Raw genomic sequence first — 13,646 nt, 5'->3', positions numbered from 1 at the left:
GCTCGAAACTTTCCACTCGCGCCCTGTCGAACACATACCTGGCGAACAAATTTCAATCGAGCGCTCTGGGTGACGCTGCGCAAACAACCACCTCTGCTTCTCTCGTAGGCTTATTAATCGCCACGATGGGGGTATTTTCACGTCTTCTGAGAATTCTTCGGTTCTGTTCAGGTTGATTTAATGGAGCAGGTAAATGTTATATCAAAATTACCCGATGAATCGTGAGATGCCTACAGGGATTAGATATAAGATAATGGAAACACATCTCGCATCGCGTATCTCGAACTTGCTCGCACTGGGATTATGCTTCGAATCCAAAAACTGTTTAAACATTTTGCGCAATCAATGGTGCGTTTGACCATTTTTGTGCAATCGTTACTTTCATAATGAGCATAAGCTGCATTCTTATCATCTCTGAATTCTTCGACATTGTCTATTTCTCGAGATCTTCGAACTTCGACATGCTCCGGTATTTACATTTTCACGGGATGTTGGAATTTTGATATCTGCAATTTCAGCGAGTTGCAACCTTCGATTTTCCAATATTCGTATTTCGGAAGTTGTAGAACCTCGAAACCTCGAGGAGTTGAAATTTTAACGAAACAGCTAATAAATAACAATATAACGGAGTTATCTGTGAAGAAACGAGTTATCCGAGTTTCGACGAACAAAAATTTGTAACTCGTCAATTGCGATCTCTCGATCTTTCCAGTGTTTGTATTTCGGAAGTCTTGGAACTTTGGAATCAACACAGAGTAACATAAGGGAGCTCGTGCGAAGATGAAGCGAGTTATCCAAGTTGTCGGCGAGTAAAAATTCGTAACGTCGGTGAGTTGCAACCTCGCGATCTCTCGATCTTCCATTGTTTGTATCTTCGAGCTTTGAAACTTTGGTACGTGAAAATTTTGACGGAACAACCAGCATGGAGTGATGCAAGGGAGTTCGTCCGAAGAAGCAACTTATCCAGATTCTGTTATTACCGTTCCCTTTCCTTGGCCCGTGGAAAAAGCGCGACGAATGTTCCACCTTGCAGTCCGCGTTTGGAATGAAAATCATAAAAGCGAAGTGTCCCCAAGTGACGAAGGGCTCCGTTATCCTACCGTTTTCTCAAGAATCTTCCGCGAGGAGGTAAAACTAAAGGTGAAAGAAACGGAGGAAAGAACGAGGAGAGGTGGGAGAGGACGAATAAAAACAACCCCGAGAAGATAGGAATAAAGTGTCGCGGAGAATTCGAGGATGTTTGTCGGCTCTATTAAAGCGTTGATTTAATTAAGTCGACTACAGGACGTTACATTTACCGAAGTGGAAACGTTCGAATCGTTCGAACACTTTACCGTTTACTTTGCCGCTGGCTATTCTTTATCGTTTCATTTTCTCTTATTCCAGATAGAAAAAAAAAAAAAAAAAGATCGCGTGGTGACCGAATGGAAAATTGAACGGACAACAGTCGCTCGAGTTTTAACTCGTTGTTTTTTCCTTCTGTTCTGTCCACGTTTGATCAAATTGAGACAACTGTTGAAAGGGGTGACAAGATCTTTCTGAATTTTATATTGTTTCAGTGTTAACGAAACGAATAATAACGCAAGTCGGGTTCAAACATTTTTTCGCAATGTAATCAATTCTTTAAAAATGCTCAAGAGGATAATTTTGGCAATAAAAGAAACAATTTTGATAATATGACGTGTACTAAATATAATGAATTTTAAAATTGCCAGGAAAAAGAAACAAAAACTGGAATTTGATAAATATTTTTATTTTATTATTAATTTAATAAAATTGAACTCCAAGCGTTTTTACTTAAATGTAGGATCTTGTTTTCATATGTTTTAAATCATGTCAATTAATTTCTCATAAGAGATTTCAGTAAAAAAAGATGAAAATCAAGTATATCTCAAATATATACGTTCACGAATTAAAGACGGTTCATTATGTGTGCGCCATCTGCATACATATATTAAAAACATCGATCCTTTTTTTAAAAAATTTCTTAATACATCTTTTACGTGTATTTTGGTATACGTTCAAAACTACGATCTTTATTATAAATATAATTTATAAATATAAATATATTTTATTATTTTAATTTATAAATATAAGTATATTTATTTTATTATTTTAATTTATAAATATAAATATATTATTATAAGCATAGTCTATAAATTACATATATCTATCCATTCAGAAGTTACTAGGATATTTGCTCTCAGAAGAAACAAAAGAATACCTAAAATACCTTCAATTCCCTAGGAATTAAAAAACTCTGATCTTTCACTTCTTAATATATACACATCGTGAAAAGTTGCGATCTTTATCATAAATATATTCCACAAGTTATACGTACATCTCCGTTCAGAAGTTAGGACATTTCCTCCCAGGAGAAACGAGAGGGCACCTTAAATATTCAATTTCCTAGGACCACTTTTTCTCCGCGGGAGGGACAGGCGAAAATAATTGATGCACTCGTTTCGTATAAATTCGACGTTTATCGAGCCACGATGCTGTTGGACATCGGAAACGTCGCTGGTCGGCTCTGAGAGGCGTAAACTAGTCCCAAAGAAAGTTATGATTTACCGACGCAACACGCTAATTTCCGATTCCGGGCGCGGGGCCGGTAGTTTCCGGGTGCTAGGGAATTTCAGATGGGCTCGCTGCATAACGCAAGCGACTTACTCTCGCGCCACGGTTAGACTTCCCTCCTCCCTTCGCTGCTAACTTTTATTTATTGATATCCCGCTCGTCCTTCTTTCCCTTCTTTTCACTACGTTATTTATCTCCGCGACTGCGTTCGCCTACTCCTCCACGTTTCTTTCTCTTTCCGGTATTATATATACGTCGTTGAAAGAAGCAACCGAAACTGAATATATCTTGAGCGCTTTCAGAGGGGTGGGAAAATCGAACACGGTGTTCGAAGAATGGATGAAGGTAGTTTGATCTTTGCAACGTGAGAGTTGTTGTTCCGTTGGAGAACTGTGATTATTGTACCGAGTGGATTTTCATGCACTTGTGGGAAATTGGACGAGATGAAATTGTGTGAATTGAAATGAAATAGAGTATTTATTATGTGTAATATTTAAATATAATATTAAAAAATTTGAATTACTAATTTATATTTAAGTATTATTAAATTTAATAAATTAATTAAATAATTTAGTAATTTTGATGTTAGAGTTGTGAGAGTTGAACAGACATGTCTCATCCGATACATGTATACATCGCTCTTTTGGAAATGATCAAAAGGTACAGAGGTACAGTGGGTGCGATAAATTTCAATGTAGATTCCATTTTCTATCTATGGAAAATTAAAAGACCGCGAATGCATATCGAACATTTGCGATACAGCAAAAATAAATAAAAAGTGGAGTATTTATTAAAATACGCAGTGAACGAAGCAAATTTTCTGTACTGCAGAAATTAATGCCACTCGGAGATGGATCGTAACACCGGCGGAAGTTTGAAATAAAATTGAATGAAGGTATTCGAAAGAATCAGAGATTTATAGTCAAACGGGCGGAGGCGTAGTCTGGCGTAGTCTACGTAGGTAACTATGAAGGATCGCAGGATATTTTTCTTCATGCTTCCCTTCGTTCTTCTTCCGGATTGGCAAAGAAGCTAAATGGAATTCTTCCTTTCTTATTTCTATTTCTCAAAGTTGCGTCGTTAAAACTTCGTTAAATGTCACGAACGAGGAGTGGGCTGCCTTTTAGCCCTTGACTGAACATCACGGTCCCTCGTAAGTGATTTTATTCATCGCGTGGCACGCGCGCAATCCGAGGAAGACTGCGATTTATCGGCGATATTCCTGCATTCAATCGCGAACCGACGAGGGTGGTTTCCTTGTCAACGGGTTTCGAACGATTATACAGGCTCGCGCAAAATTCAGAGTCACTCATGAAATTCAATATCCTTTCTTTCGATACAGTTGTAGTTTTCAGTTTTCATTAAGCAAATTGAACTCTGGCACATCTGTAAATTTATTGAATTAGTTACTTTATAATTTCTTTTTCAACTTTCCGTTACGAACTTGAAATTCCTTTTTTAATATTCTCTTCTTTTATATGGTGTTTCAATCAAACCACTATGAATCCTTGAATTTCTTCAATATTTTTCTTGTAAAGATCACTATTAAAAATTCAATCCAAAAACCAAAAAAATATTTTCTATCAATGCGTAAAATACGTGCAGAATTTTATTTTCTGTCATCCGCAGTCTAATAATTAATAGTGAAGATGTCAAATTGTCATAAAAATATGAATTTTCAAATCTATCGCACCATATTAAAAAATTATTTATTGCAAAAATTTCTTATTTTGTCAATTGAATTGGAAATCGATACTGTAATTGAAATTTATTGCAAACACAATTTGATGTTTTAACCCTTAATATTTAACCCTTAATATACCAAAATTGAACCATCTAGTAATATGGCACATTATTCTATAATTTTATAATATTATATTATTATATATTATTCTTTAAGTTTAGTAACCAGAACATTTTCTCGTTTCTACCACATCATCTTATCTCTCACAACTCTGTTCAACTCTCTACTAATTAAAACACTATATAGAAGGAAAGAATGTTAATATAATATCATTCCTCAGGCATCTGCATTAAACGAAAATATCCCAACTCAACGCTTTTGTATCCATAACTTTTATATTCCATGCTGTTGTAACGTAACATTATTCCTCAAATCTAATAATCAGAATATCTCCTCGCTTCCAACGCATCGTCGCGTTTCCCATCGTCCTTTTCAACCCTCGAACGTTCAAACGTTCGTCACACTCGGCTGGAAGGAAGGCGATTTCAATCCTCGGAGGAGGGAGGAAGGGGGAAGGAGGTAAAACAATAACTGCATTTCCCCTTTTTCCGTTCCATGAACTTGATACACGGACCCTTTGTTACCCCGGGGAGAGGGGGGGGGGGGTAAAAAAACAAACTGAACGTATCCAACAGCCCTTCGCGATCTCGCTCGTATTTACCCCCCATTTCCGCCCTTCCGCCTGTATAAATAGATGGAACGCGGGGCTGGCTAGAGAAGAGGCAACAGTACATAGCCAGTCTTTCGTCGTTCTATCGGAGGATCTGCATGTCGCGTCGAATGGCTCGTAATTTCCTGAGAGACGTTATCGCCGCGCCAGGCATCGTTTCCCATCGATATCCACCCCGGTTTATTAATCCTTTCGGCGAAAGCGATCCGATACTTTGTAGTTTGGCAGTGCCTTTGGCTCTCCCTTGTTTCCAGGCTGACGAAGTATCGTATCGAAAATGGAGAATCGAGGAGAGGGTAGTTTTAGGAATGTAATATGAGACGCACGCGAAATTTCGCGTATCAAACCCCACTGAGCGAGAATGGCTAACAAACCTAACTGACGCAACGGATACTGCGACAGCAAACTTGATAATAAACCAAACAGCCGCAAAATTCACGAGGTTGCATCAACTAAAGAACACATTCGAGTCCTAATTTTACGTTTACAGTGGAATTCTACTTTTTATGAACCGAATTGGCTAAATTTACTTACTCGAACTTGAACGAGTAAAGGGAATCGATGGATTCTTATTATGAATATGATAAACTGTTCGTCCCCCGAAGTTCACATAAATTTATGAAACAAGTTTTATTTACCAAAATTCGGCAACTATAGGCAATAAATTATAGCTAATTGATGAGTAGCTGTAAAATTTAGCAATAATCGTGGAAACAGCGATCGTAGATTTTCGAATTTGAAACAAGAACGAAGAAGGGGGGGAAGAAGTGTCGGGATAAATGGCCCAATTTAAATCTGCTGACATCCATCGAGACTGCTTGACAATGAAAATCGTAAGGATAATCGATACATAAATTTTATCTTCCGTGGTGGTTGTGGGAGGCGGGAGGAGAGGGGATAAAGAGGAAAAGGAACCGCGCAAGACACGAGGAATATAGGAAAAAAAGAGGGTGAAAAAAGAGGTAAGCAGAATCGATTGGATGGCGTAAATCAAGGGGTGGCCAGGTCGATTCTTCTGCAACCCCTACGTTCGTGAGACTTCTATCACTGCTGGTGTTTTATCGAGCGGTGCCACAGCCTACCTTCAACCTTAAATTACAAGGTCGCCGCTAGAAAGCTCGCAAAGTACAGGTATCCCCTGGTGTGTAAGTCGTCGTGTCAGGGACGAAGACTTCGAACGTTGTTAGCGAAACGTTATCGTGTTTGTTTCGTACGATGCACGGGGGCTGGTTTGTACAGGGTGCTTCAAGCTAGGAGATTTTTCGGGATTGATAGCGAATAAACATTGGATATTTTATTTTAAAAAATGGAGGAAATTATTGATTCGAAGAACTGAAAGATTCTCATTTGAAACGAAACTTTCATTGAGAACACTAAAAAATTTGTATCAAAACATTTTTTTTCTTTCTTTAATCGTACATAGCATGCGTGAGAATTTGAATTACAAGATTTTGAAGATTAAAAATTAAACTATTGGGGATTTATTTGGAGTCTTCATTTTGCAATTCGAGTCGAGTTAATCGTTAATTCTTTTTGCTTTCTGAATTTTAAAGGGGTTGAGTATTGATTGATATTAAAGAAAATATGGTCTATGGAAAAGAAGGATTGATGATTTGGGTGTATTCTAATGTTTAAATTAAAATTCTTTTAGTTTGGAATTTTGAAGTTTAGCAAGTATTAGCGTTTTTCAAGTAAAAATTTTATGGTTTTCAACGGTAACAGAATTGGTATCTGTAAAAAATTTGGAATTTCAAATAGTTTGGGCTCTAGAGAATTTTTCCTTTCTAAAATGTAGATCCTTAGAATTTAGGTAGCCGGGATTTAGTATTATATATCTTGGGATCTTAAAATTTAGCGTTCTAAGGATTAGCACTGTGGAATTTACGAGGCTAGGATCTAAAATCCTAGGATTAAGGACTCTATAACATGAAATTTAACAACTCGGTATTATTTCAGTCTAGATTCACCTCGACTAGACTTTTATCGTCTCAACGAAAAATATTTCTCTCCATTTTAATTTTTTAAAATGAAAAATTGAAAACTGAATTGGTCTTTTGCCAATTTAAAAATTCATTTCGTCAATAATTCTTAAAATTCTCTGACCAAAAGACGATACACCAATATTTAGTGAAATAAAAATACTTGTTAGCTATTAACTAGGATTCATACGACTTATGATAATTTATAAAAATATAGCGAAGATTATAATATATTCTTCCAGAGTTTATTTTTAAAAGAAATTTTACTTTTCGATGAAAAAGTATCTCTTTTCGATTATTCAAAATATCTTTCAACAATTAGCTTAACAAATTTGTTGAATGATAAATAAAAAAGTAAAGTTTCTAACTCTAAATTTCTACGAGTTTTAAAATTCAAAACAGAACAAGTATGTTTAATGTTGGTCCACGGATAGCAAAGGATTGAAATTTAGCATTGCAAACACATTCTGGAATTACTGGATGTTAATTTTTACGTTCTAAAAATAATTTTTTAAGAGTTGCTCCCTCGCTATTTCTCAGTCATTTTTTAACTTGTCAGTATTACGCTCTTACCGATATCTACCATCTAAAAACGATTCTTTCGAAAAATTACTCCTCAATTGAGAAGAAACTTATGAAACTTTCTACCTCCTACGACTCAATTTTACTTGTGATTCTTACGATCACAATACAGCAAACCTATCGTCCATATCGCTGAGCGATAGAAGAACGCCGTGAGATCCGCATAACGCGTGTAGCTTCATCGTTTCGTTGGATGAAATACGATAACGAGTCCGATTGAAGAGGGAAAAAAAGGGCCGGGGGGGGGGGGGGGAAGGGGGAGGGTCCCGCGAATAGTTAAATGGAAAGCGATTTAACCCCCTCGGTTCAGATTTATTTTGCAATTTAGCCTGACAGTATGCTGTTCATCTCGCGAATCTGTGATTCCCAACTTAAATAATTCATAGCCTCTAATACGAATAGTAATGGCGGCCGTTTAAAATCCCTTCCTTCCCCTCTCTCCCTCTCCCCCTCTCCCCGCTGAAATATTCAGGTCGCAAGGATTTCCCTCCCACCACCCTCGAAACAAACGAAACCGTAACTGTTTACGTGACGATTGAATTAACGATTGTAAATCAAAACGACGCCGCGAATATTTCAACGAGAGAGGTTGAAATATTCCCTCCCCGGCCCCGTGACCAATGACGCACCCAGAATGGGGTGCAAGTATGCAAATAGATGGTCGTTGATAGGATTAGATGACGTCGCTGTAGCATCACACGATTTTCAGTTGAAAACGAATTATTTCCATGCATTTACGAGAGACCTGAAGGCATATAAATGAATATAATTTTTGTAATTATTATAATTATATTTACAATTATAATAATATATATATATAAATTTGCATTTGTATATAATTATTATAATTATATAAATTTGAATTTGCATGTAAATATTTCTTAACATATCTAGCGAGCAAAACAGTTTTCCAGCTTCGTTCTACTTTCTTTTAATGATCTTTGTGAAAATGCAAAATTGCACAAACGTCTGCAATCTAATTGTTACTTTTCACAGACATCTACACGCAGTAAAAATTACGTTTTGTAAATTTAAACTCTTGCTGACTGGATATCCTAGTTATTTCAATTTCAACTCCTTTTGTAGAGAAGTCCAATGAAAATATGAATACTGATTAAATAATATATAATTGATGGTTCTATCGTATTAATAGAATTTCAAGAAAAATTAATCATTGTTTTTCAAAAGATATTGATACTCCGAATATTACGAGCATCCTTCCAATATAACTTTCATCGTTCCGTGAAAGAAAGATCCCGAAAGAAAAATAAATAAATTGACCTTGGCTCGAAAGCCAATTTACCAAAGTAATTCAACTTACAAACTTCCCCGCGAACTCGTAACCAACGCGTAACGCAATCACCGCGACGCGATGTATCGCTTGGCGAGATCAAAAGTAACGTTATTCGACATGCGGTAACCAAGCCAAACTGGCTATCGCAATATCCATAATAATCCCATGATCTAACGTGTACGATCCATTAGGCAGCCATAGATCACCCGAAACTTTCATCGTCGTTTACAATAGCTCAACTTAACGTGCCACCCTCCTCGCCAAATGGCTGGCCAACTAATAATTAACCGTTACGATCAAAGTTCCCGACGCAACAAATTTTAATTACAACGGTTGCTGGCCGCGTGTGTGCACGGTAGGAAATCAACTGGCTCATTCATCCAGCGTTGTAATAACCGCGATAATGCCAGAGCGTTTATAACGTAACCTAATAAACAGAGAACCGGCTGCGTGTATTCGTACTATCGTTTGTCGGCCGGTTGTTGGCCGTCGTGGCGAGGATATTAGTCAATTAAACGGAAATTATGACGTATAATCGTCGCCGGTTAGGTAGGAGAGGAGGTGGAAAGGAGGATACGCCAAAACTGGTGGTTCACGTGGCGTAAACACGGAAACCACCGCGGGGAGAACGGCACCGGATAAAACCGCGAGAACAGGAAACAGGGACCGCGCGGCAGTCAGCAATTTCAAATTCCGCTGAATCCGCGTCGCTTTCATCCCAGAAATGGCGTTTCGCGCGAATTCACCGTCGACGAACGCGATTTTCCTACCAGGCTCGTTTTGCAAACCGACTTTCATCTCGCCGCGTTTCTTTCAGCCGGCGTTGTTTCTTGCGCGACGGTTTCATTGTTGAAATTATATTTTTTTTTTTTTTCACGGAACTCTGCTCCTTATTCATACTTGAATGGGTATAGAGAACAGGCGATGAAAAATTGTTCGATAATTTAGATGGAACGTTGGAGTTAACGACGACCAAAGCGTAAAATTGCCATCAGAGACATTGAGATAAAAGAAACAGAAATCTTTCAGTTACAATAGAGTGCAAACGAGCACTTTATTTATGCGTTTTACGAGGAATCATCTAAATCTGTAAAAGTGTATTGTTTCTTTGTATCGTGTATTTATAAAATATCTAAAATTATAAATTGGCCATTTCGATAGTTCTGGTATTAAAGTTTTTTTCAATCGTACAACAAATTTAAGGGGCGGGGGGAGGGAGAACTTTGATCATCAATATCACGCATTTAGAATGCTGTGTTACGAAAATAACTTTTCAGAACAAGTACTTACTTTCTCTGAGATAATAATAGTGAGATGAATGACAATGAGATGAAAAATATCTTTGGAAAAAACGAATTCAGCAAAGGCTTTGTAAGAGACTTTAAAACGAGCCCAATTGGATAGTACAATTTTTTTTTTTTACAAAGTTATGACAGTTTAAAATATTTTTGTCTGGCCTTTGTATATTCTCGTGATCGACGAAAAATTGTTTGTACTTTAAACTACCATAATTTCGTGAGAAGAAAGTCGTATAATAATCTACCCGGATTCATTTCAAAGCCTCTATTCTTATAACACCGAGTTTATTTGTTTCAAAAATATTTTAGAGGAGACGAACAAACGTGCTTCCTTTTCGAAAATTTTGCAAATTCGGAACGTGAAAATTTTTTTCATAATTAAATCGACAACTTATCTTGAAGATTCAAGTCTCCCCTTTACTAAGAAGAATCCCCTAAAATTTGTCGTACGAAGATTTTCTTTTTCACGAAGTTACAAAAGTTTAAAGTAACCACGATCTTGAAGATTCAAGTCTCCCCTTAAAACTTGTTGTACGATTTTTCCCCCCTACAAAATTATAACAATCTTTCATCGAGCGTACGAAAACTTTCTACGCTCACTGTGGATGATAATACTTCGAAACTACACGTTTCTGGTTTATCAGACGAATTAACGATTTCAAAAATCTTCAAACTTACCTTGGCACGCTTGGTGTACTTGAGATATTGGTAATGATGATTGTCATAGTTGAAGACATGAGGGGTCAGCGTGATGTCACGGTTTCGCGACAGCTTGCCAGAGAGTGCTTTCTGCCTCTGCAGCTGCATCTTCTTGTTGTGCGCACGTAGATCGGCCGCTGAAAAAAGTTCGATTCGCAAAAGCTCTGAATTTTCATAATCCGACATTACGAGAACGCCGAAACTTCGCCGAGATTGAAAAAGCATTATTCAATCGCAATGACGCGTTATAAATCGGGTTTCCGATTTCGCATGCGTCAATATGAATAATAATAATACCGCATCGAGGTATATTCGTCTCTTTCATCGTCATTTTGCGCTTTCAATTTCGCGTGAAATATTCAGCATTAATTATCCCGGAAACAAAGCTTCGCGTGGAAAAAAAGAAAACTTATCATAGAATAAACGTAATAAATAATTTAAGATAATAAATGCAAACGTATATATATAGTTTTTCAATAATTTTTTAATAATAGTAAATATAACGTAATTTATTACTATTTATAAAAAATTTATTGGATGACAAATATCTTTTTCCAAATTTAATAAACAAAGGAATATTGACGAGTAATATTAATAAATAATTATAGTAAGATGTATTAACAAACACATGTATAATTTAAATTCATTATTCTTTTGCCTAGAGAACAAAACACGCGTAATTTGAATCAGTTATTGTTCAATAGATCACGAACCCGTTTGTGCGATTCTAAATTGCAAAAAACGTTCATTCAGAATTACCGAAAGATTAGTCGAGGCCATTTCTACATGTAGAAATCCCGGAAAATTTTCCGGCCGGTTGTGCCGTGGAAATTTCGAGCGGCTAAAACGAAAATTCATTAATCGCGTGTAAATAAATGAGCATTTGCATTCGACACACGCGGCGACAAGCTCCTCGATGATTTTTAAACAAACGCGACGAGACTGTCGGCCGCAACACGATAAAACTCGTTCGCGAACGTTTACACGTTCCCGAATATTTTATGTCACGTCCATCGTAGCTTTATTAGTCGGCCTGCGTTTGTTTGCGTCCCGTTTTTACTACCAATGGTGTTTTTCGTCCCTGTTTGAGACAGAACAAGCGGAAAATAAAACAATAAAAAATATAAAAAAACGTAAAATAGATGGAAAGTGTTCGAGATATGAAAAAAAAAAAATTAATTGCACGAAACAAATAATGGAGAAGATAGAAAAATTGATGAAATAGCCCGGCTATTCAATCCTCTTTGAAACCCCTTTTAAAATTTAGCTCGGAATTTTTAAATTTAAGCTCGAGCTTGAGATTTCAGATATATATATTTAAAATTCATTACACGGCGTTAAAGAGGAATAAATCTACTCCGCGTGATTTCTGAATATTCAGCAGCCAATATTCAGACTAATCGACAGACTGCGGATGTTTAAATTTTTACGTGCGTCGTTAAAGGGATAGAGGTAGCTTTCGTGTTTCATATACCTAGGAGTACTGCAAGAGTATTTTCATATTTTAAATGTATTTTATATATTTCTATGTTATTATCTGCGTTATACGCATTTTTTGCATCTTTGAAATTTCAACAAATATGCATAAAAACCTGCAGTCTAGTTAAATCGCTGAAGGAGCAAAGAGATATTCTGAATTCCAAAACACATAGACTCGACTTGAACTTGGACTTCTCAACCCCGTCATTGCGAGACACGCGACCTCGTACGCTTTAACAGTGACATTATTGTTCTAACAGGCAATTATGAATATTCATAGTCGATGTGTTTGTCCCTGGCGAGCAGGCGAAGAGACGCAAACACGAGCCCTCCTCCCTCCCCCTCCCCACTGTTAAACCGACTATGCGCCGTTGCCTATGAATAAACTAACGAATTAATTCCACGTGTAAAATCAGAAAATGTCCGCACGGATTCGAGATTACGAATGGTTCGTTAAGGTAACGTCCTCTTTGCGTATATTCTATTTTCAAAATATATATATATGTGAGAATCGTTGAAAAAAAATATATGCAAATTTATTCATCAAAGAGATAAGTAAAGTATTCGCACAATCGATGAGAAATTGTCTATTTTTTTTAATTGCTGTAATTTCATAAAAAAAGTCGTGTAACAATTTAGTTGCTCTCATTTTGAAGTGTGAAGCCTCTATTTTTACTGCTCTGCGTTTGTTTTTTTCTTTTTTTTTTTGTCACGTAGCGAGTGACAAAGTTTTGTCCCCGAGAATTGTAAAAATTCCAATGTCTCCGAAAAAATTAAAAAATTTTTTTCGTGACTAAATTTATCATGGTCTTAAAGATTGAGATCTCTTCTTTGCAACGACCTATTAAAATTTGTTGTACGATGTTTTTTAATCGCCATTTTATTGAACTTTAAAAATTCTGGGACTTCTTGAATTTTTGTCGCTGAAATGTGATGTTCAGGGTTCAATAAAATGGCGAAGAAAGATTGTACAGTACGTTTTAAGGGCTTGACATAAAAGGAAGACTTCATTCTCCAAGATCATAGTAGATGCAATCATGAAAAAAATTTTTCAATGATTTTTGGCGATTTTGAAATTTTTACAATTTCCCGTTTTTTCCATCCGCTGCATAATACATAAAAACATCTTTGGAAAAACGAACTCAACGCTGGTAAAATAGAAGTTTCAAAAAACAAAGCCAACTGTTTAAAGTTCAAGCAGTTTCAAATATCGATCATTTTTTATCGAACGTGCAAACACGTTTTGGTTCACCTTTGTTACGTCGACTCGTTCATTAAAGAAACGATAAAATCTTTCTGAAATGGGAAACAATAAAATCTTTCT

At 36.5% G+C, this 13,646-nt stretch overlaps 1 protein-coding gene and 1 long non-coding RNA gene across 2 annotated transcripts in view; both read right to left on the bottom strand.

Moving 5' to 3' along the window:
* Positions 1–13,646, bottom strand: part of LOC122527558 (proteoglycan Cow) — a gene marked incomplete at its 5' end in the record, with an annotated part of 84,366 nt that overhangs the window by 20,061 nt on the left and 50,659 nt on the right. The window contains one exon of the mRNA XM_043651845.1: positions 10,823–10,980. Coding sequence (XP_043507780.1) covers positions 10,823–10,980 — 158 coding nt within the window. The remainder of the gene's footprint in view (positions 1–10,822; positions 10,981–13,646) is intronic.
* Positions 2,227–10,648, bottom strand: LOC122527587. Its single transcript, XR_006306370.1, has 3 exons — positions 10,637–10,648; positions 9,894–9,898; positions 2,227–2,544 (listed from the first exon to the last, which is right to left on the bottom strand). It is a non-coding gene; the product is annotated as an uncharacterized LOC122527587 (long non-coding RNA).

Source organism: Frieseomelitta varia, unplaced genomic scaffold (assembly GCF_011392965.1).
Source record: "Frieseomelitta varia isolate USP_RPSP 00005682 unplaced genomic scaffold, Fvar_1.2 scaffold_227, whole genome shotgun sequence".
Lineage (NCBI taxonomy): Eukaryota > Metazoa > Arthropoda > Insecta > Hymenoptera > Apidae > Frieseomelitta > Frieseomelitta varia.
This window is presented reverse-complemented; position numbering and strand designations above follow the sequence as displayed.